At 24.7% G+C, this 25,698-nt stretch overlaps 1 protein-coding gene across 2 annotated transcripts in view; it reads right to left on the bottom strand.

Annotated features, from left to right (window-relative positions):
• Positions 1-2,872: 2,872 nt before the first annotated feature.
• LOC136973456 (uncharacterized) overlaps positions 2,873-25,698 on the bottom strand; it is a 49,295-nt gene continuing 26,469 nt past the window's right edge. The window contains exons 5-38 of one of the 2 annotated variants that reach the window (XM_067268188.1): positions 25,537-25,657; positions 25,314-25,468; positions 21,896-22,009; positions 18,876-19,010; positions 18,563-18,628; positions 18,413-18,490; positions 17,866-18,044; positions 17,709-17,803; positions 17,509-17,639; positions 17,085-17,288; positions 16,933-17,006; positions 16,762-16,863; positions 16,526-16,696; positions 16,232-16,372; positions 16,069-16,150; positions 15,112-15,641; positions 14,741-14,882; positions 14,511-14,642; positions 12,556-12,676; positions 12,333-12,484; positions 12,026-12,139; positions 11,578-11,712; positions 11,228-11,293; positions 11,043-11,120; positions 10,809-10,969; positions 9,811-9,893; positions 8,869-9,005; positions 8,040-8,246; positions 4,562-4,635; positions 4,375-4,476; positions 4,121-4,291; positions 3,498-3,638; positions 3,345-3,426; positions 2,873-3,266 (exon numbers count right to left, since the gene is read on the bottom strand). In XM_067268188.1, the coding sequence (XP_067124289.1) occupies positions 3,120-3,266; positions 3,345-3,426; positions 3,498-3,638; positions 4,121-4,291; positions 4,375-4,476; positions 4,562-4,635; positions 8,040-8,246; positions 8,869-9,005; positions 9,811-9,893; positions 10,809-10,969; positions 11,043-11,120; positions 11,228-11,293; positions 11,578-11,712; positions 12,026-12,139; positions 12,333-12,484; positions 12,556-12,676; positions 14,511-14,642; positions 14,741-14,882; positions 15,112-15,641; positions 16,069-16,150; positions 16,232-16,372; positions 16,526-16,696; positions 16,762-16,863; positions 16,933-17,006; positions 17,085-17,288; positions 17,509-17,639; positions 17,709-17,803; positions 17,866-18,044; positions 18,413-18,490; positions 18,563-18,628; positions 18,876-19,010; positions 21,896-22,009; positions 25,314-25,468; positions 25,537-25,657 (4,623 nt within the window). In that variant the 3' untranslated portion in view covers positions 2,873-3,119. The remainder of the gene's footprint in view (positions 3,267-3,344; positions 3,427-3,497; positions 3,639-4,120; positions 4,292-4,374; positions 4,477-4,561; positions 4,636-8,039; positions 8,247-8,868; positions 9,006-9,810; positions 9,894-10,808; positions 10,970-11,042; positions 11,121-11,227; positions 11,294-11,577; positions 11,713-12,025; positions 12,140-12,332; positions 12,485-12,555; positions 12,677-14,510; positions 14,643-14,740; positions 14,883-15,111; positions 15,642-16,068; positions 16,151-16,231; positions 16,373-16,525; positions 16,697-16,761; positions 16,864-16,932; positions 17,007-17,084; positions 17,289-17,508; positions 17,640-17,708; positions 17,804-17,865; positions 18,045-18,412; positions 18,491-18,562; positions 18,629-18,875; positions 19,011-21,895; positions 22,010-25,313; positions 25,469-25,536; positions 25,658-25,698) is intronic. The other variant, XM_067268189.1, reaches the window with a different exon arrangement.

Here is a 25,698-nt window from a genome sequence, read left to right as displayed (position 1 = left end):
CCTGATCTAAATCAATGTTTCCCAAAGTGGTTCCTACGGACCCCAAGGGGTCCTTCAAACCGCTGAGGAAGTCCGTGGCAAATTAAAATTAATTTGGGAGTGCGCGGACAACGTTAGGGGATCCGCGAAAGGTTTAATAAAAAATAAAATGATTGTGCCACCTGTCTATGTATGCAGTTCAACCTTACCAAAAAATATCATTTGGCGCATTGACTACTCTTTGGGCTACATAAATTTGACTTGGCTACATTTCTGGCTACATATGTATAGGCCTATATATATATATATATATATATATATATTATTTGAATTTAACTGCACTCTACAATGGTGTTTCATCCTTTCTTTTTATTAAGTATAGATCCAAATAAGATAAATATTTGCTTTTTAAAATAAATAAATTTTTGTTTGTATCCTTTATAATAAGTAATCTACTTCTAAGTAAAAATTGAAAGTGTCTGTAGAGGTATTTATTATTATATTATAGACACAATTGATTATGATTTTGACACCATTGTCAATAAAAACTAGCGGAGCTTTGCTTAATGCTCCATATCATGATTTGTTGAGTGTTGTGAGTAGTGGCACAATCAGGTTTTAATTTTGGGGAACCAAGTCGAACGGATAAATAAATTTTTAATGCGAATTCAATACAATTTCCACCTTATAACTAACTCATAAGTACTGTAGTATAGAAATACAAGATACGACAGAATATAAAAACAAAAATAAATTTTAATTAAGAAAGATTTTTGGAAAATTTTTTAGTGGTTTTTTTCTTTCCTTTTCCTTTGGAGGTGCCAGTGGCCTTTGGCCCCCTCTGGATGCGCTACTGGTTGTGAGTGTGTGACCACTTTTGAAGCAACTGGAGGAGTTTTACTTCAAATTTTGTCGTTTTGATGATTATGTATTCGGGATATTGATGCTATTACATTTTCATGGTTAAAGGTCCAGGAGACGGAGAAATACAGAAGTGTCATGTGTCATATCTTAAGAGGTGTCGGACTTAATGAAGATTTTACTCGTTATTAGCATTTACAAGTCCTTTTTTTTAATAAAACTTGTCTCTACCCTCAAAATTAAGCTTTTTCACATTTTAATAATTAACAATATAAAATGTTATTAAAATAAAATCTCAGAACAGATGGAGCCGCACGCAATTTTAACTTTTTGCCGGGAAAGTTAGGCAACTCATTACTGACATTTTTTTTTTATTAATTAATTTTTTACATAAAATGTTATGATTTTAATTTAATATAGCATTATAATTTATTACTATATTTTATATTAGAGCTTAAAATATTGAAACATTTGTTTAATATTTAAAATTTAAAAAGTTTATACGATTTTAGTTTTCAAAAATAAACGTTAAATCAAAAATACAAAATAAAATTTTCATGTTTGACTTTTATTTTGATTGAAAATTCTTGAGTAACTTTATGTACATTAAATTAAATTGTTTTTTTAATAAAATGTTACATAAATTTTTAGTATTTATAATTAAACAATTATATATATATATATATATATATATATATAATAATTCGTTCCTGTAGAGAATGACATTTTGCAATTTTTAATTTTAATTTTTAAATATAAAAAGAATATTTACAATATATAGCAATAATAAAAAATATATATTTATTTTAATTTTGCACAAACCCGTATAATATAATAATTGTAATTATAATAAAAGGTATTTACATTAATTATAAATGTTTTAACAGTTCTTATATTATGAAACGTAAGTACACTTAGAAATTATTAAATTTAAAACTTAATTTTATTAAATTTCAATTTTTAATCTGCCTTTAAAGATTCATTATAATTATTTAAATAAGTAAATTTGTATTAAATTTTAATGATATTTAATAAATTTATATGTGTTTAAGAAAGAGAAATGAGATGCTATGACTCGTTAAATATGTAAAGAATTTAAATAATTTAGTTAATAAGGTTTAATTAATTCTTAAAAAATAGAATTTATAAAAAAAATGTATATATACTTTTGTCTCTCTTTTATCTGTTTAAATTTTAATTATGATAACGAAGAAGACAAATTATTCTCTAAATTACTTTATATAATAAGCTTTAGAGGTGGAAGAGGAGTGTTTGTTATTCATAAATTTAATTTTAATTAAACTTTGCTTCTTACGGATTACTAAGCAACAATTTCGGAAATAATTTTAAATTAATCTGAAACTAAGATGTGTATATGTGTGTGTATATATATATATAAATTGTCACGTTAAAATATATATTATATATTAATTTAATTATATTAGAATAAAACCTGTTTAAAACGGGCCCTTTAACAAACGGAAAATAAATCTTGAAACAGAACGCTTTTCTACGTAAAATACTATTATAAATCGGAAATTTGTTTAATCTGAACACTTTTTGGCAGCCGATTTCATGGTGTAACTTGAGAAAAACTAGAATTTTTTGGCGTAACAACACTTAAATTCTCTCGTTGTTAATGCTGTGACTTGTAGCTAGAATCAAGATGGTGATAAAAATTATACTGTCATTTGTTTGTTAAGATTGTATTTTCAATATCTGGAAAGTAACTCTCTCTCCCCAACTCTCTAAAAGAGTAATTAACATAACCCTGTATAAAACGGAAACTGCCAAAAACGGAAAATTTTGGTCGATACCGTCAAGTGCCGTTTTTAAACAGGTTTTACTTTACTATCTTTTACAAATTGGAAGTATTTTATTACCATAGACTTACTTATTAATAAATTTGAATAGTTAAATTTTTTTTAAATTAAAAAAATTTAACTATTCAAATTAATTAATTAATTAATTAAATCACAGAAGATTTATGTTCGAAATATTCGAACTTCTTTTAATAATAAAAATAATAATAATAATAATAAACAAATAAAGTTTTATTTAATTGTGCGAAGATATAAATAGGGACAATTCACGTATTTACAATTAAACATAACATATTTTGCACTTTAAAAAAATATTATTTCTTGAAAAGATCTTGTTTTCTTGGAATAATCTTGTTATGTTTTCTTCAAAATTGAAGAAATAATTGATAAAAATCGTACAAAATGTACAATATTTTGACTGAATTTTTAAAAATATATTTCTATTTTTCTTGGCAACTAATTTGGTTTACTTCTTAACCAGTCCGTTACAGCTGCTTTGTATTTTTTTAGCCAATGGATATTGTTCAGAACGTTTGTAATGGCTTCTTGTCTTGCCCTCCTACTTGCTCTATCTCCACTTATAACTTTGAAAAATTTAATCATCTAAAAACGGCAATCGATATTTAATTAGTTTCTTCTTATAAAATGAATGGCATTTAATTTTTAAAAATATGAACTAACCTCTTGGAGATGCTCATCCGTATCAAAGTAACTGCAAACGTGTCTTACGAGTCTTCCGAAATCAGTACTCTTTGTGGAAAATCTATTTTTGAAATATGTAAATATATAAAAATGTTTAATAAACCATTCGTTTAATTAATTTTCTTTTCGTACCTTCCTATTAGTTCTTTCCATTTTTCTCTAATAAATTTCCAAACGTGTGGACGAGCTAGAGGATTAGCTGCCAAGTAACGTAGTACTGTATAAACATCTTGTTTTCTTATTAAAGTGCTGTTCATAGTATGATTAAGATATCTAGGGAAAAAGAAATATATAATATATTTTGTATATAAACAGTTAAATCTTATTTAATATCGTTGAGAGAATAACAGAATTCTTTCTTCTTCTTTTTTTAGTGAAGCGCACAGTTATTATTATGAAAATTTTAGTCGTTTATTCTGAAAATAATCAGGATATATTTTTAAAATGATATAGCTCATTAGTTGCATTTTTAATAAATGGTTATAACCGATGCTATTGGAGAAAGAATTATCAATTGCAACAATAGACTGTAAGCACGCCTATAGTTACGTATATTTCTCTTTCATCCAATAAAGATAGCGAATTTATACAATTTTTAAAGTGTCAAAACACACTGAATAATATCAATACCAAAAAAAAAAAAATTTATAAAATCTTTGTTCTTAATTAGATCTATGCTATAACAAAATCCTGTGATAAGATTTCTAAATATTATCATAGAGTCTTTAACACTAATTTACATTAAGAAAATTTACCTTGTTATCAGATGCTCATTTTTCGTGAAAGCCAAACCGTATAATAACCTTTTACCATGCTTCGAATAACTATTTGTTAAATATTGTTGAAACATGTATTCCCATACGGTATCATTGCCACCATGCCACATACCATATCGATAAATTAATGTTCGTAAATTTGGAGGTATGCTAAGAGATATACATTACAAAATTACATAAATGTGTACTTTATTTTATATTTAATTTTATTTTAATTAAAATAACTCTTTTACCTATAGCCATCCATCCATAGAGATAGCCGTTTAGAAGCTTCTTCTAAGCAAAGTTTATTAGCGTTATCACATGCCAAATCAATTATATACGTTCTAAGTCGCCTAAATAATTGTAAAAATTAATTTTTTAGATATTTTATATTTACGTTTCTTTAAATATTCAAGTAAATGAATGAAATAAGCTCACTTTTCAAGATGGTTGCCTTCATCTGACCATGTTAAATTGAGAAGTATTTCGTTTGTTAAAATATTTATATATTCCTATACAAAATTATAATAATTAACTTTTAATATGTTTCATTATTTATGAAATAATATTTAAATAAAACTTTTATTTTATCGATAATATTAATATCAATAGTATAATTAAAATTTAAATGTAAAGAAATTAACATATTTTAATTGTATATTGAGATAAGTTATTTACAGATATTAATTAATAATCTTTAAAACTGATATTAAAATTATTTTAAAATAATTAGTTGCTTCAGTTTCCATTTTAAAAAATAACTTCTCAACTGGTAGGACGCGAGCCCACTTACTATTTAATACTGCTTTATTATAGATGCCAAATTGTAAAAGATTGAGAAGTCAATATAAGATCTTTTATTATGACCACTTTTCTAAAACTTTTATCTAATTTATATATAAAAAATAATAACTTAAAACCTAAACAAAATATAATGATTTTATTAAATCTATAATATCAATATATCGAAGATATATTTGATTAATTATAACAAGTGGAATAAATACTTTATTAATTCGTAATGTTTCTCTTCGTTACATCAATATTTCATCCACATTTCATCTCTAATCTGTCTAAGGTTGATTTATGTCTTAAATAAGAGTAATTTGTCCATTATAGGAGATCACTCTTCCAAATATCTGATGATTAATAACATAACATAATACGTATAACTGTTACCTCCTACTGTGATCATTTGTTAGTAAATAAATTGCCATAGTTCCATGGTTCTATCAATTATCCATAAAATATTGGTTGTGATATTTTAATATCAATTAACAGATTATAAATTCAATACATTACCATAAATATTATAAATTTTAAGTGTTTTTAGGTATTGATAATTTTGATATTTTTATAGCTATTTTATTTTATTTTATAGTTATAAAAACTATAAATTTCAACTTTATCTATCGAAATGGAGTCATGAAAATGCTGATACAAAAAGTAATGTAGAATTTATGTATTTCTGTGAATTTCAAATACGTTTCAATAAAATATTATATACAGTTATAATAATACATTTAACTATTTGACGACTATCATAATATACTTAAGTATTTTATTAAATTTTATTAAGCATAGTACGAATAGTATATATTAATATACTTGTTTATAAAAATACCAATTTCTACCACTATAATATACAATATACAATATAAAAGCCTTAGAAATTTGTGACTTGTGAGCTCTATATTTGCGACTATTATAAGTCACAAATGTGAGCTTTACTCCGAAAATAATAAAAATATATAAATAAAACTGAATAAAATAAACACAGGAAATTTTTTCATCAATATCAAGAAAAATTTTAATTTAATTTATATTTTATAGTACTTTTTTAAAATAAAATACTAAATTTAGAGACTCTCTGTCTCTAAATTTGCCAAGTGACCTGCTGATAATATATACATATCTATAAATTGTATATTATCAGAAGTATATCTTATAAGAGGAATGTATATATATATATACATTATTATATTATATTATTTTATATTATTTAATTAAATATTAATTATTAATACAGTGAAAAATGACGTATAATTCTTATGAAAGCCAACAATCTAAAACAAAGCTTTTTACGATACAAAACATATTCCAGTTTTGAACAAATTTAATATCGATTCTTTTATGCTTTTAAAGAAATTAACTAAAAATAAAACGAGATTTTCACGCAATAAGATTTTTCATTAATTTTAAAAGGTGTTGATGTCTAGTTCCATACACAAATAAAAGTTAAAATTAAAAACAAATAATTAAATAAATCTTCTTAAAAATATATCCCAAGTAATGAATAAAGTTTAGAAAACAAAATAACTAAGAGAAAAAGTAAACAAGTAACGAAAAATATACATATTTACTTTCACTTTTCATTGGTATTAATTATTTGTAATAAACAAATAAATAATAAATGATGAAATAAATTCCCTTATAGATATAAAAAATGAAATGAGTGATTAATAATAAAACAGATATAAATAATGAAACCAGACAAGTAATGAAACCAACAAAAAATAAACTTTATAATTCTTTACTTGTAATAAATATGCTTAATTCTGTCATTTGTTTTATATTTTATTTAGGATTTCATTCTAAGTTTACATTACATTTTATATTAGTATTCATTACTTGTTTCATTAATCGTGTTACATGTTTAAGAACATTCAATTGGGGTGCAATTTGGAAAAATTGTAAACGTAAAAATTCCCACTGTCGTCTGTTATCCGTCCGTCCGTCGTTCCATTGTCTCGAGAAAGGAATTACGTAGATTTAAGACGAGACCAGATATGGAAACAATAGGGGCAGGAAGCCCAATTAACTATACACGAACTTCCAATGCAAATCGAAAGTTATGTTATTTCAATTCAAATTTTTCTCCTGAAAGGTGATAGATAGATGACGGGCACGATTCTACTGTTAATGGAAAAGTATGATGTACAGGGGCAAGTCACTATTAATTTGAGGCGAGAGAATATATTTTAAATTAAATAAATTAGAAATATGATTTAAAATTGCAACCCGAAATTGTGACGATGTCACAATAAATAATTGCTCATTCGTTCGTAATTTAATTTTTTATTTACTTTCTATTACTAGAAATAATAAAATAAATGTCTTTAAACATATATATATACACATATTTATAAAAGAAATTTTACTATTTTGAATAAACCACGGATGAATAAAAGAGATTTACAAAATTAGTTCTAATTTAAATTTATTCCGGTTAAGCTTCTCTAAAAAAATCAATACTTGAATGCTAAAATGTTTCATTTAATCGATTAATAAATTACCATTGTATTATATTTGAATAATTTGATTTCATTGTTATTATTGTTATTATCATGAAAGTAATTTAATCAGTTCTTTACAAAAAAAAAGACAAATAATTTCATATTTTGTAATTAGAAATAAGATATTAACATTAAAAAAAGTAAATATAAGTCGAACTAATGATGGAAAATAAAATCTTATAATAGTATATTTATACCTTAATCCTATTATCAATAATCATCCATTATTTTCCAGTTTTATTTTATAAATTATTTTAAAATTAACTTATAAATGTGTTATATACACATTTATGTATGTCTACACGCGTGATATACATTTATTAATTTTTATTTTTTTAAATTTATATACAAAAATATCATGAAAAAACATATAAAAATTGGAAATAACCTAAATAATTTTATAAACTAACCAAATAATAAATTATATTATGAAAGGATTTAATATAAAAAATGATCTACAGAGAATCAAAAATAATCTATAACAATAAATTCCATGAAGGACAAAAAGCCAATTCGATATTTATCGTTCCCTAAGGTGTACACAAATAAAACAAATAAGGAAAATGCCATTTCTAACTTTTTTATTTTCTCTCCTTAAAAGCTATAAACAAACTACTGACCTGTATTAATTCGTGCGCTTCTATGCTTTCCTGTAATAATCTGCTTATGTAATGTAACTGCTTTTTGGCAATGCTCCACGGAACAAGATGTTTCTCTTCTTTTAAATATGCTGTTAAATCTAATGCTAAACCGTAAGGCATGTGACCGGCTCTAGCTAACAGGAATGCATCACTCAATAAATTTGCTCGATCGGAAGGAGTAAACACCTATATAACGAATATTTAAAATAAAATACAATTTTATATCATGCTTATTTTTTTAAAAAATTAATCATTTTATTTTTATATAGTTAAAGAATAACATCATTTTACGATGACATTACACAGGTAAATATCAGATTATTATGATATAAAAACAACAACAGCATATACATAAAGATAAGCATCCGTTTGCAATGATATTTATGAACAAAATAATCATTTTATCGATATATTTACACACAAAAGCACCCAGTTGTCCTGATATTTAGAAAGAAATGCACCTGTTTATCGATACATATACCAAGAAAAGCATTAGTTTCTTATGATATTTACAAAGAAAAGTACTAGTTTCTCGTGATATTTATAAAGATATACATTCATTTAAATAGAATTTTCAGTGAAAATCATCATTAATTGATCAATAACAATTTAATTTTAACATTAAAAAAAGGACTCCTTACATGTACAAATATAGATAAGAATACACCAATACGCAAGAAATTACTATGTAAATTAATACATTTTATTATAATATTTACAAAGAAAAGCATATGATTTAAACTATACGTTTATATAATTTAAATAAAATATTTATAAATGATTCAATTGAAAAATAATTAAACAATACCTCTAAATTAGTTTTTAAAATTTCTCCTAGATGACTCCAGTCATCATTTTCATAATTAACTAAATAATAGCCGGTGGAATTAACATTAAATTTCACCCAACTATTATCAGGATCATCTAATCTTACTTGAAAGGTAACTGAAATGGAATTAAAACCTTCATTAGAATCACCAAAAATCTTTTTTGGATATTTTACATAAACATGTTTATCAATGACACAAGAAGAAATTTTCTAAATTAAATTTAAAAATGAAAACAAAAAATAATTCGAATGAAGTTATTTTTAATTAAATATAGATTTATATTTATTTATTAAAAAAATTAATATTTTATAAAAGTGATTTATTAATAAATTGAGTTTATTTGAAGTATTTTATATCAATCAATCTAAGATTAAATAAAAGTAATTTTAATAATATCAGAAGATACTTTATATATATACATTTTATAAATATATTCATTATATTTATTTTAAAAATTTTTGTAAGTTAAATAAAACATGATATAAATTAAAACTTATTGCTTAATTTATTATTTTTTCATAATTATAAAAATATATTTACATTTAAAACAATACATTTATAATAAAATATCATTTATAAACTTTTTTTCATTGCTTAAAATATAATTAATTCTAATTCTAATTATAAGCAAAAATCTTAAGATTATAAATTAATTTTAAATTATTATTTTTTTAAATCATTATAATTCGAGAAAGTCATAACAATTAGTATTTTTAAATTAAACTATTTACATATCAAATAATTCAATAGGATTGACAATTTAAAATTGAATTATTAATGTAGAAATTCTTATTTTTTAAGACAAATAATGTTTAAAATTTATTTTAATAAATAATTAATTTATCTTATTATATTGTTTAAATGAATTATTAAAATATCCGTTAAATATATACAAAAGGAAGGGAATGTACCGTACTTACCATCGCTGTCAGAATTTATCCATATAACTTTAACATCATCCACTTCTGAAGTATAATAACTAAGAGGAATTTTCCACACATAACTACAAAAAAAGGAGGTTTAAATTTTTAATTTCCAGTAGAAAAGTAAAAAATAAATATATTTTGTTAAATCGATTATATTATAATAATCCTTGTTACAAAATTTTGTTGAATTTTTTATGTTTTAATCAAAACAGTATGTCGTAAATTAACTTTTATAATAATAAGAATACAGATTGTTTGACACACTGTGAATATAAATGCTCTAGAAGATAATGATGTTATCCTATAATCATGGCAGGGAATCTTTGTAAAGCATATATATTAAGAAGAATAAAGTTATTCAAGAAGTTAATGAAATGCTTAATAAAAGGAAAACAAAGAACTATATGAAGAAGTGAATAGGTTAGTTGAATAGAAGAATATAAGTGAAAGATTTATAGAAAAAGAGGTTAAAAAAGTCAACTTTTATGAAAGTAGGAAAAGAATAGAGGATCAGAAAGTATAAGAAAATGAATGATGATGATGATGATAACTATCATTATCTGTATTTTGGTATATAATAATAATACTAATAATAATAATAATGAATGATTGCAATCATTTGAGTAATGTAACTGAAGTGAATTAATTCTTATTTTATTAAGTCTTAAATCTAATAAAAAATTAAAATTTTATCTCTAATTTTAATAATCTTTACCCGTGATACGATGTTTATAAGTTATATATTATATTACGTAACAAAAATAAAGTTTCTTTTAGATAAAATACTTTTAATGTAAACATAATAACATGATTATCATTATTATCCTCATTATCTGTATTCTGGTATGAGTGACAATATAATTTCAGTAATATAATTACTGTATTAGGTGAATTCAAACATACTGATTCAATCCAATTAAGCTTCTTACTCTTATTACGCTTTAAACTTAATTAAGAACTAGTATTTTATTGTTAATTTCAATAATTTTTACCCATGATGCGAGGCTTCAGATGATTCAGTATCTGGATCTAGGAGGAATCTCTGTTGCTTAGCAATAAATACTGTTCTATCATTAGGATCTCTCTTCAATGTCACAAATGGATAACCTTTTTGTTTTGTCCAAGTATCCATTATTTCTGATATATCTAACCCCTATAATTATATATTATATTCAATATAAATCAATTATTAAATTTTAATATTTTATTTAATTAAAAGAAATTACCTCTCTAGTTATTGTTGTTAATTCTCTCCAAAGATCTTCAGTTTTAACAGTTCTATGATGATAAGTCTTCAAATATAACTAAAATTGTTTAATAATTAATCATATATATATTATAAATTTATATTTTATAATATTATAATCTATTTTTTAATTATTTATGAATTAAATTTATTAAAATAACTTACAGATAAACCTTCTTGAAAATATTCTTTAGATAAGAAAAATTCTAACATTCTCAGAATAGCAGCACCCTATTTAAATTATTTATACGTTTCTTAGTCATTCATTTACAATATCAGGTATAATTTAATGTTATATTATAAATTATTAAGCATAGTTTTCTATGCATCTAATGATAAATTATATAAATTAATGTAAAAAAAAATCAAGTCAAGCTAGAGAGCAAAAGACATCCACTAGGCAGATTTAATTATGAATAAAGAATAAAATATATTATTCTGGCTTTATTAAAGTGCTATTAAGTGATTTTTTTATGTTTCTTTTAGGATTTTAATGCAGAAATTAATGTAATTACTTTGCTGTATGATATATAGTCAAAATATTCTGCTATTTCACGTGGGTGTCCAATATTCTGTATCACTGGATGAGAACTTTGTGTAGCATCAGTTATAAGTACTTTATGCACTTCTTCTAATAAGAACTGTTCCATCTGTTTATAAGTTTAAAAAGTATTCTATCAATATATAAATAATTAATGTACATTTTAATAAGTAATTGATGATATTTAATAATATTATGAAAACAAGACAATAACCAAAAATTAAAATATAATAAATATTAATTAATTACGTATGTTTTATATATAAGTAATTAAACGATTTATAATTAAGATTAAATTTATAATTAAAATATATTCAATTTTTGCCACCAGATGGCAGGACTTGTAAGTGAAGAAAAATTATTAATTTCGACATAAATAGCATTAAATAATTAAAGTACAATAGTAAGAATATTTTATTTACCACATCCCAATCTGGTTTAACAATTTCTAAACTTTTGTATTCTAAATAATTAGCAAATCCTTCATTTAACCAAACATCATCCCACCATTCCATGGTTACTAAATTGCCAAACCACTGTAAAATAATTTAAAATTAAATTATTTATAACAAATAACTACAAAAAATGTTTCAATGCTATATTATTCTTAAATAACATTATTTCACTTTCAAACTAATTATATAGTCAATATATTAATTTAAAAAAAAATCCTATTTAGGTAATGTGTAACACTTAAATAATTCTTGTCTTTTAATTAAAATAAAATACCATGTGAGCCAATTCATGTGCAATAATAACTGACGTCCTAAACAAATCATAAGAAGAACTTTCTTCGTCATTAAATAGAAAAGATTCCTTAAAAGTGATGAGTCCCCAATTCTCCATTGCTATACCTCCAAAATCAGGCAAAGCGATTAAATCTATTTTAAAAAAAAATGTATTTTTAAATAATTTAAACGGTTAATTTTATTAAAATTTACTAAATTTTTACCTTGTTTTGGAAGAGGATAACGAATATCTAAATATTTTTCATAATAAGTTAAAATTTGTACTCCTAGATCAAGGGCATGTTCAGTTTGATTGATCTTATCAGGGGCTGAATATATTCTAAACTGGAATAAATAATAAAAATTTTAATTAATTTTTAACATTGTTTTCCTTTACAAATTACTAAAAATTACACGTTTCCTTGTATATAAGTTATTCAGTATAAGCATTAATTTATATGCTTCATTTAATTTATTTTATCATTAAATTATATTTAATAACTAATTTATTATTATTTATTTTTCTAATTTCTATAAAAATTTTATAAATTAAAAATTAAAAAAGATTTCATACACTTCACTTCACCTACATAAAATATAAGAAACTTTATAAGTTATTAAGGTTTAACTGATTTAGTTCAATATTTTCTCTGTTTTTATTTACTTCCATATTATATTAAATAAAAAAAATGGAACCGTTCAAACAATTTATTACTTAAATATAACCATGCGTTGTCCTTAATTACCTTTAAGAAAAAAAAAGATAATGTTTTAGAATTAACTTCCGCTAGTTTTAGAACTACGGTGGGACCAGTTAGTAATTACTCTGTTTAATATTAGCTATTCACTTATTAATAATACGAAAATTAATTTTGAAATTAATTTAAAAGATATTTTTATTTATATAATGTATTAGTTTAATTTGTGTATATTCTTTTTTATGGTACTGTAATTAAAATAGATATATTTTGAAGTATTATATGAGCATTTCTTTCTATGGAACTATTAGCATAATTGGCATAAAAAATTACTGTTATAATAACATAGTATACTACTTTATACCTTAATAAAAGTATATTATGCTCATGTAAGAAGTAATTTTTATGTAGAGTATGTATTATGTTTCTATTCAACATTCAATCTTCCGAAAAAGGTTGGTTGTTGGTTAATAGGAGTTTCTATAGAAAAGAATGTAAATTTCTAGTGAAACATAGCAGTTAAATAATAGTAAATTATAAATTAGCACATTTCACATGTACTTATAAAGTTATTCGCCATCAAAAAATTAACATAGCACATTGACAGTAAGTAGTTAGCAACATACTATAGTTGCAATGAATGGTTTATCATTATTATTGTTAGAAGATTGGGAGTTGAATAGTAGAAGTCTCAATAGACTAGTAAAAATCTCTACAGAAGATGAATGTTAAACAATAAGTTGAATATTGAATGGAAGTTTCTATAGATGACATGTTAAGATTAGTACTTTATAAATAATGATTAACAATTATGTGCCGATTTACAAGTTAATAATGCATAAATTAACATACTATATTGATAAAAATTAGCAATATATTGTAATTTCAATGAAGGGTTTATCAATAAATTGCATAATTTTTTCACAATTACAACATTATTAATGTTGGAAGATTGGAAGTAGAATAGTAGAAATCTCTATATAAAACATGTTATTAGTTTACAATGAGCATAAAACATTAATAGTGGTAATTTATAAATAATAATTATAAATGAGCACATTTTACACACAATTGTTTAGTTAATAGTCCTTAAATTAATATAATATATTGATAATAGTTAGTAACATACTGAAGTTGCAATGAATGGATTATCAACAAATTACATAATTTTAATTAGTAATTATAATAATGTTGCTATTATTATAAAACAAGAAAAAAATAATAAAGTTATAAAAGTATGAGAATTTTATTATATTTTTCAAACCTATTTTCGCGATTATACTTTTCACAGAAGTAATTAAGTCACGCATCATTATCTATTACGAACATCAGTCGTTTTTTAAATTTTTTTAGTACTAATTAAGCTCGTCATTTAAAAAAAATTAAATATATAATTACCTTTAAAGTTGGGTAAAAAGTGATATAATTTTTGACATATTTATATATAAAATTGATTTTAAAAAAATAAAATAAAAACTTACTCTTGTGCCTCCTTCAGTATAACTTTCTCTATATACAAAATCACATATAACGAAACAGACAAGGTAAGTTGCCATTGGAACCGATTTTTGAAACTTTGTAAGAATTTGTCCATCATCTAATTCTTCCATTTCCTTTTTTAAATGAAAAACATAATTTCAAAAAAAAATTATAAATAAAATGTATAAATTACAGTAAAAAAAAGGGGTCAAACTTAGTTGCATCATCTAACCTTAGCTGGCATATTTGATAATGCTATATATTTCGGATCATGATATATCGATATAGAAAAGGTTGATTTAAAAGTAGGTTCATCAAAGCTTGGAAATACAGTTCTTGCGTAAATTGGGTGGAATTGGGACACAACCAGAGTTCTGTTAGAAATAAAATTTGAGATTTTATCAGCATACTCAACCGGAAACCGAAGAGTTGTAAGTCAACGATAAACATGTCACACTCCACTTCTATTCTAGCGATTTGACCTCAAACAGTTCCAATATTAGTATTTGAACTACTAATATCATAACTTTACAATAATACACTACTAAATCTACGCATGTTATATTTATACCAAACAATACAACTAACATATGTCATACTTACTTAGTTTCGCCAGTACGAAAATCTGTATATAAGCTTTTATAAAATCCTGTTAAACTGCTACTGTAACGTGCATTAAATTGAAAATGAAGCCTATATTCGGAGAAAGCAATCATAGAATCTTCTAATTGTATAACCCAGAATTCGTTGGGTTTGTAAGCAAACGTATTCTTTATATTTAAAGTTCTTCCGTCGACTACACGCCATATTGATGTAGATGATATATTTAATTTGGAAGCGTGTAAAATTACAATATTTGTACTACTTTGCATCGATACTGTAATGGTTACTTCACCGGAATAATAGTTTCCTACGAGCTGTGGTCTTAATCGAAGGTCATAATGGAGTGGTCTGATGTGGGACGGTAAACGATAATCATGCCAAGGTTTATAACCTTTAGTCAACAACCACTTTTCAACAGGTGATTGATACCGATTTAACCAGCGAATGTTATTTGTTATAATTTCTAAACATTGATTTTCGGATTTTTGCCAACCCGTTGCATTTGGGTAATGTCTGAAGAATTCTTGCATCTGTAAAAAAAATTCTCAATTATAATATAAATTAATTATCATATTGATGTTTTTAAAATAAATTTTATGTTGCAATTTGCATGCTTAATCTATAAAAAGGCCTTCTTCGTTCTAAACAGTTTATATAATTTCATCACTTTAGTACTTGAAGTATCTTAGTTGAAGGTACCTTCAAGTACACTTAAAGTTGATAACTACTTTAAGAATAAAATTCTACATTAGTACTTGAACTACTTGATTACTACTATTAGTACTACATTATACTTTAAATTGCACAATATAAAGCACTGTATACAGTATATTATAGCCTATTACTATATATTTATAAATAAAAAGATGCCCGAGTATATTAAAAAATATTAAAATGTAATTAAAATTAATCAAATTTTATAGTTTAATTATTTAAATTAGTATTATTTGTACAAACCTCTTCATATTCCCATTCAGTTGTAAGGTGCTTGGAGATTTTTATTAATAATTTTCCTAAATATCTTTTATTTGATGAAAATCTAAAAAAAAGTATATATTTATATAAAATATATTTATTTAATTAAAAAATAATTATAATTCAATGTTGAAAATATATTTACTTTTCTGTTAAATGTCTCCAATTTGCCCTCATAAAAGTCCATAAAAATTCCCTTCCTAAGGAACTTGCAGTTAAATATGTATACACAAAATAAGCATCTTGCATCTTGATTTTATGCTCATCCAATGTCATATCTAAATACCTTAGTAACAATAAATGATGTTTTAAAAAATTATAATTAAATTACTTATTTATATTCTATATATAGTTATATAGAGACATAATCAATAAACTTAAATATAGCTTGTAATTCATGTTAAATTCTAAAAATAATAATTTGAACTATGTTAATTACCTTTTTATTAACCATGGCTCTCTAACATGAGCTAATCCATATAATAATTTACGTTTTTCGTGACTGGATCCTTCAATTAAGTAACGATTCCACATATAATTCCAATGTTCCTCCCTACCAATTTCTGACATTCCATAGCGATAAATTAATGGACGGAGATTAATTGGCAATCTAAAATATATAAATTGACGTTATTGATGACATCTATGAGCCTCTCGTATAATAATTGTACCTACTCTTCGCCACGAATCCATTCTTCAAAGCGTGAACTGGCTTCAGCTAGGCATTCTTTATACCCACTATAACATGCCAAACCCAAAATAATCGATTGCAGGAGGCTAATGATGATAAAATCTCATTAAAACCCTTAACTGTACTTATAATTAAGCATTAAGTATGTTAATTACCTTTCCGAATGAGTCGTTGTGTGATCCCATCCAAAGTGGGAGTATAGGGATTCAGTTAACTCACGTACGTAACTCTATAAAACAAGTATTTTAAAATATTTTATATTTAATTGTCTTTTGAAGCAAATTAAAAAGAAAATAAACTACCTTACCCTTATTAATGGGTTAACATTTGTAAATTCCAATAAGCGGAACAAGGACATGAAAGCTTTAGAGGCTGTTTCCCACGGTACTGCGTTATTTTCATTTTTTAAATAAAGAGCCATACTAAGTGGTATGTCATAATTTATATAGCCAGCTTCTGCTAATTCGAATGCATCGAACAATAAATTAGATCTATCAATAGCTCCAAAAACCTGATAAATAAATAAATAAAAAATAGCGCTTATGAGTGATACAGAACAATGATTTTGTAATTAGAAAAGGTCATTGTCGTGGGAAGTTTTAGTGCATTGATCTGATTTAGATTAAATATGGCTTTATAGTCGTGTTCCTTAACCTCTTTAAAGTATATTTAATTAATGAAAACACTATTTTCTATAAGTATAAAAGCATACAGTAGTATTGTTATCTTACTTCTGGATCTGTCCTTAGAGCTTCTACTAAGCTTTTCCATTGTTGATTATCGTAGTTAACAATGTAATATCCAGTTTGATTAATGTTAAATTTAATCCATTCGGTGCCAAATAATGGAAGATGCATATTCTCTAAGAAATAAATAAATTATTTTTAAGATAATAAAGTAAATATAATTAATAATTTAATAAGTTACATACGTTTAGATTGTGCCGATAACCATTTCATCCCTGATATTCTAGATGATGTTTCGTAACTTAGAGGAATGTGCCATAATTTTCTACGAAAAAACCTTCTTATAAATGTTATCAAATATATACTTTATTGATAATTTTTATAAATAAATAAATAACTTACTTCTGCATTGTCATATTTTTTTCATATTCGACATATTTGATCATATCCGGATTTTTTAGAAATCGATTTTGAGTAATTATAAGGTTATTAGGATCTTCGGGATCTTTAGTCACATTTATACAAGGAAATCCAACTTCTTTCACCCAAGTGGACATAATTTCATGTAAAGTTAGGTTCGTCTATGATAATTTATCATTGATTAATTACAGGAAAAATGCAAAGTATAAAATTTTTAAAGTATAATTAAAAAGTAATAATTTGAAATAATTAAATGATTATTTCACAGTGTTGTATTTTCAATTAAAAATATATTTTAATATAACTGCTTCAAAACTTTCTTGAATATTTTAAAAGAATTATTGTTCAAATGGAAACAAATATTTAAATAAAATTTTAAATAAAAATAGTTGAAATTTCAAACAATTTTACAAAAAATTCAATGAATTAATTATAAAAAAGATAATTCTTTAACAATATTCTAATTAATTAAACATTTATTCATATAATTTAAATAAATGTAATTCTGTAACCATTAAAGCATATATACATTTTCATCAATTTTATGAAAAGCTTGCCATAGATCATCACTTCTAACGCTCTTGAAGGCATATCTGTGAAGGAATTGCTGCAATAAAATACAGTTTATATTAAATATATCATTTAATGTCTTGTTAAAAGATAAATGGTAAATACTTACAGTCATTCCAAGACGGAAATTCTGTGGTCCAATGACATATTCTAACATTCTTAGAATAGAGGCACCCTATAACAATAAGAGAATTACAATTTTCTATATAAAAAAAACAGTATAATTTTCTTAAATCCTTCAACGATTATCATCACGAAAGAATTAATAACAGGAAATGACGAAATATTTCTTCATAAAGAATTTGAATTACAGAAAAAGAATTACGTAGAATAGCGCTTAATTTGAATAAATATAATTCGAATTTCACAATTTTACAATTAAAAATGTGCGGAAAGATGTTAAAAATAATTAAAATTCTCACCTTACTGTATGCAATTATATCAAAATACTTAGTTATTGATCCATTTAATTCGTAAGGTTGAATGAGTGGATGGGAATTTAAGGCAGAATCTATTTGTAGAGTAGGTTGAAGATCATCTGTAACGAACCATTCCATCTGAAATAAATGTGTTGAACGTTATAAATATTACTTAAGAACAAATTATTTACAATAGATAAAAGTATTTTTATTATTCAAACGCTTACGTTTAGTTTAATTAATTAACATAGCATCTTAATAATTCTCTTGTAGCTCAAAAATCAGTTAGCCAAGTCTAACGGAATTCAACTAAAACGTTCCTCTCACTAGATTATAGTGTAATTATATTCGTATATATTAATTTTATGGTCATTAATAAGAATTTTCTTTTTATCAAGTTGATAAAGGTTAGAATTTAATACTAATTAGATTTATCTTATTATTTAGAACTTAAGACTGGACGTTTTGTAAGAGTTAAATCTTTGAATCGAGATAATAGTTGGATTTTTGACAGTTATAAGAGCTCTGAATGAATACTTGGACTTTTCACAATAGTTGGACTTTTGACAAATAAGATAAATCAACCGGTTTTTTCACACAATGAATGGGTTTTTGACAAGTAATCATGTTTTTTAACAATAGTTGGAGCTTTGACAAATAATAGCTGGACTCTTGACAAAAAAACTGTGTTTTAACCTAGTTGGACTTTTGACAAATAACTGGGTTTTTACAGTATTACTGATTTTACAAATAACTGGGGTTTTAACAGTGTTAATGCGTTGAGCTGAGGTTTTAATAGTGTTAATGCTTTGTCGAGCAGCTGGGGTTTTAACAACAGTTAAACCTTTGACAAATAATCCTTGTGTGAATACACAGCTTAATTTTAGTTAATAATTCAGTTTTTGATATTAATTGCGTATTTATTTATTGACATCTCGATATTATACAATAAGACAAAAAAAAATGCTTTTTTTCAGACTAAAACGAGAACGAACCTATTCAGTTAAATGTCAGAATATTAGGCCTTAATAATTTACAACTCATTTGAAATATCCTATTTAAAAAATAACGAAAATAAAAATTAGGATAAACTTCATTTTATCACCTTAAAAAGCGACAAATATCAGCATATGGGATCAGGTAAGATGACGATATTTAGGTCTAATTATGATGTAACTAAATTGATGTTTTTACTCGAGATATTTCCGAGATTTTTTTCTCTCTTCAACCAAAAAGCACAGAAACACGAATAAGTAGTACCATTTAGCAGGTTTGTCCTAATACATTAACATTATTTAGGTCGTAAGGAACGTATTTATCGTGATTCTAGTCGATTGCGGTCAGTAGGATGTTCACAAAAATCATCATTTGCAAATTAAAACCCGTCATCATCCATATTGTTCTTTTAAGACCTTTGCATCTTTGACACCATTCTCAACACCCTCTCGTTTCAAAAAACGCAACAGAAATTGCATAACAAGTATATTATACAGTTAAAAAAATTAAATATTAAATAATAATAACTTCTAAACACTATTATTATTTATTATATACGTCAGAACATCCAATATAATTGAAAAAAAAAAATGTTTAGATACGTGTCGATAACAAAAGCATGCTTTGAATCACTCCCACAAGTAGGTTTATCGAAAGTGATATTGTAATTTAATAATAGATATCGTTAGATATTACAAAAAGATTACATTAAAAATAATATTTTTTAGATGAATAAGCTTTCAAGTGTGTTACAAACAAATTTTCATCCATTCATCTATCTCACGCTAGTTCCATTCTTCAACACGGCGCTTTTATGTTTGACATGAAAGAAACGTGTCAAATAATGCAAATTTTAAAATAAAAATAAAAATATTCTGATGTAAACTGTTTTAATGTATTAAAAAGAATAACATTAACCGTATAAAATGGATCTAGAATCGAATAAATCGATAACAAAAGTATGTTGAACCACCCCCAAAAAGTAGGTTTATAGAAAGTGATATTATAATTTAATAATAGATATTGTTAGATATTAAAAAAGAATGCGTTAAAAATAAAATGTTTTAGAAGAATAATAGCAGAATAAACATTTAAATGTGTTACAAACCGAGAATTTTTATCCATTCATGTCACGCTAGTTCCATTCTTTAATACATTACTTCCACGTTAAACATGAAAGTAACGTGTCAAAAAATACAAATTTTAAAATAAAAATAAAAATAAATTCCGATGTAAAATTTGTTCTAATTTACTAAATAATAACATAACACGACATCTTTATAATATAATATTTTTATTTTTAGAAACTATATTACAGAAAGAGCAATTGTTTTTTCTCACCCCAACTACCTCATAAAACTCATAACAATATTATGCATACAATAATCATAACTATTTACAGCTTGAGAATAGTCACAGGCGATTAAATATATGGGACTTAACCTTGAAAAAAAGTGTCAGCGAACTTTTGAATTATTAAAATAGCAAAATAATTAAATTTTTCCGACTGAAATTTACATGGATATATCAAAAATGGCATATTGTTTTACCCATAAGTGGCATGACCTGTTGGGGCTGTTTGTATAATATATGGCGATGAAGTAGTACCATGTAGCTAATTCTCGACTGACTTTTTTATATATAAAATCGTTTTTATGCCCTATTTCCGTCAAACATTATATTTTAGCTAATTTATTAATAAGGAAACGTATCAATTAATTGTAAATACGTATAAAAATGTATAAGTAAAAAATACCTTTTCTTTAAGTATAAATTCAAAAAATGTACTATTTAATAAAACTTATTGTTATATTTTCCATAAATAACTAATTTTAATACATTTTTTTAACTGTGTGTGGAGTATATATTTTACACTTTTAAAGCTCGAAGTAGGACATACGTAAGGGTTGCAAGTTAGCTATTCTTATGTTTGTGTATCGCAAAACTGGCTTAGAAAACTTAATTATCCTCCTTTTTTTTCCTCTATTTTTCGAATATAATTATGAATTTAAAACGAAAAATCTTACCACATTCCATTCGGGTTCGACTTCATTAACACCTTTATATTCTAAATAACTGGCAAAACCTTCGTGTAACCATAGTTCATTCCACCAATATGTTGTAACTAAATTACCAAACCACTATAAAAAAATAAACTTTTATAAATATATTTTTAGAAATTTAAATAATTACAGTTATAAAAAAACATAGAATATGTTATAGGGAAACGTGTGTTAATTTGTAGCTATTTTTACAGTAAAAGCGTTTATAAAATCATGTATAATATTCTAATAAATTCAAAAGTTATAAAACTTTCCATTTTTAATGGCTCATGGCATGAATACAAAATAAATAAGTTGTAAGTATATTAAGTGATTCATAGAGAAAAACTAGATTTTTAAAAAGTTGACCCATTTGCAGACTATCCTGCTCCTTAGACTAGACTGCATGGAACACCTTTATGGTTCACGGACGTCATGTTTCATTGTATTACTTCCGGATTTAAGGTTATATATCTTGCTTGGCAATTAATACGTGTTTCAATGTCTTATGTTTAATAAAAAACTTGAAAATTAATTATTAATGCCGCTTAGAAAACGCCTATAATATCAATAATAACGAGCAAAAAATGCTTAAAATTGTATATTTTTGCGCGTATTTTGTTCCTTTAGTTTACTGCATATCAAAATACACTACTGTAAATTGTTCTGTAAAGTTATCCACTCAATAAAATCAGTCTCAATGTTTAAAATCAAAAGGAAAACGAGTTATTAATTACTTAAATAACATTTATTATGTTTAAAATGACCAAAATTTTATATTTTTGCGCAATTTTTCACTCGTTTAGTTTAGAGAATGCCCAAAATAAACTATTGTGGGTATTCCCGAAAGTAAAAACCCTAAGAAAGTCAATGCCTCCATGACTTGTGTTTAAAAAAAGAAATTAATTATTAACATCAGCTTGTAGCTTTATATTATGGCCAAAAATATAAAATTTTAGGCATTTTTTTCTCCTTATTTACTTTAGACGATGCCTAAAATATACATTTGTGGATATTCCCTAAAATAAAAGTCCCTAATAAAGGGAGTGCATTAATGTTTTATGTTTAAAAAAAGGGAAATTAATTATTAATATTGGGCATAATATAGAGGTATTATGCCCGAAGTAAGTCTCAAAATATAAAATTTTGGACACACAATCATTATTATTGCCATTTTAGAACGCCTATAGTTCTGCATTATGCCCAAAAATGTAAAATTTTAAGCTTTTTTTTTTTTGGCTTATTTACTTTAGCGAATGCCTGAAATATACAAATGTGGGCATTCCTGAAGTAAAAACCCGCAATAATAATCTATTTTTAGAAGAAGGATAATTGACATTTTTAGAAATTTACAATCAGGAAGAATATTTTAACGTATGGACACGAATGTAATCTGTAAAAAAAAGCGATTGAAAACTTGGCAACGTCTATGAAGATTTCTTAGAAAAATTTTGAAATTGATAAATACAAATATGCTAAATTGGTTGTTTATTATTCTAAGAATGGTATCATTTAAAGTGATTGTGATTATTCAACTGTTACTACAAAATAAAGCAGAAATCATAAAAGATATTTTTGGAATCATCTGATCATTAAAAGCGATAATTAATATAAAATCTCTGCCCTGTTTTCTTTGACCTACTTTTTAAAGATAGCCTTCATTTTGAGCAAGTGTATGTCTTACAGGTAGGCGAACTTCACCTTGAGTAAACAATAGGAGTTATAAAGGGCACACGATGTTATGATTTCGAACCATTATATCATTCAGTTTGTTTCAACTACAAAATGATCCAAATTGCCAAAAAACATGCGAGTTCATTGGCTTTTTAACATAGGATATTGAGAATCTATCGAAGGAAATGTCGTGTAAAGTCGAAAAGATCATAAGAATTCATTTTATAAATAAAATTTCTATCGCTCAATTTCAATTTTTCGCAACAAAATTTAATCCTAAATATTCTTTTACATAAAATTTCTTTAAAATGAGGATATTTACTAATAATTTTAGTACAGAAATTTAATATTTTTAATCAATTTAAATCGAATTCTCTCAAATTCCTTTTGAAGTTTGACTAATAAAAAATAGGAGGTGTAGTGTGCAAAATCAGAGCATGAAATTATTTAAATATGTAAAATACTTAAACATTATATAAAAGTGTATTCACTTCAATTGTACTGTGTATTTTTATATAAAATCATAATTTATATCAAGATAAAAGCATTATTTTTTTAGAATAAGCGCTTTAAACAAAGCATTTTTAGTATAAAAAAGCAGTAATTTTGTGTGACTCATAAACATTTAGATTATTTGATGTTTATGTGGGAGTAAATAGAATTATAAAAAAACAAGAGTAATTTTAAGCAAATAAAACTACCTACTTTCAAAATTACTTTTGTTCTAGAATTAAAGTTTAAAATTAAATTTGGACAGAACATTTTATATTGCAAAATCTATGTTAGTCTATACAAAAAAACAACCCAATTCACGTCGAATTTAATTCAAATGGTTCAGTTTTCGATAATAATTTCAAAAAATTGCGAAAAAGTTTAATTCGTAACAGTTAAAACTAAATCAGAATAAATTTTATCGCATATAATGCGCATACCCAACCTGTTTCCGCTTAAGACTTGATATGCTAATTGACTTAAGGCTGATTTATATGTTGTCCTAGGATACTGGAATCGAATTAACGTAATTGCCAAGTACTAGATACAAGTAAAATTTTGGATATGGACAATAATTTGGAATTAAATCAAGATTTACAGATATTTCACATAAAATTAGTTGGAACTACATTTACAATGCGGCGATAACAAAGATTTATTGAAGAGGAAATTCACACATTATTTAGGTTTAAATGAAAGGGAATGAGAGAGAAAAGTCATATAATTAAATTTTAAATAACCAAAAAGTATAATAGATCAACCTTCGTTTTAAATTTTAGTAGCAAAGAACAAAACAATAGAATCATTGGTGCATATTAGTATTATATTCGATGAGAAAATTCGTAAATGACCCAATTCTTTCTATCACTTACTGTTCCGTATAACTCACGAATAGTATAGGGAGTCATTCACTGTATATGGGACAGATATCTTCTCAAAATCGACATGGAAGTTTAGAAGTCAACGGACTTAACTATCCCAACCCGAACAAAAGTATTGTAATTGGTGATTCAGGCAGAAAATATATCCTGTTTGTGTTACATGCGAATGTTTATTGCAATAATATAAAAGATTTTGTCACTTACCAACATGGTTTGTGAATTATTTTTTTTATAAAATCATCACCCTAGTTACCAACCAACATGGTTTGTTGGTAACTGGGATGATCATTTTATAAAAAATAATTAAGAAAAATATTAAGAGAATTCCATATTAATCAACGAAGAAGTGAAATTACCATGTGTGCTAATTCGTGCGCTATTATTTCTGCTATTCTCTCCTTATTTTCTAAACTCGATTCGGAATCATCGAATAGTATATTTGATTCTCTGTATGTAACTAAGCCCCAATGTTCCATAGCCTCCGAAGCCAAATATGGAACAGCAACCATGTCTGAAAAATACAGAAATAAATCAATAAATCTCAATTTAAAAAATTCAAGAAAAATCAGTAATTCTTACCCTGTTTAGTGAGTGGATACGTGAAATTTAAATAAGTTTCAAAAAAATGAAGCACTCTTGAACCGATACGTAAAGCATATTTAGTTTTGTGCACTTTATCAGGACTAGAATAAATTCGTATCTAAAATAAAACAATTTCAACATAAATTTACCATTAAAAAC

The sequence above is a fragment of the Centruroides vittatus genome, unplaced genomic scaffold (assembly GCF_030686945.1).
Source record: "Centruroides vittatus isolate TY-2023 unplaced genomic scaffold, ASM3068694v2 contig_3175, whole genome shotgun sequence".
Lineage (NCBI taxonomy): Eukaryota > Metazoa > Arthropoda > Arachnida > Scorpiones > Buthidae > Centruroides > Centruroides vittatus.
This window is presented reverse-complemented; position numbering and strand designations above follow the sequence as displayed.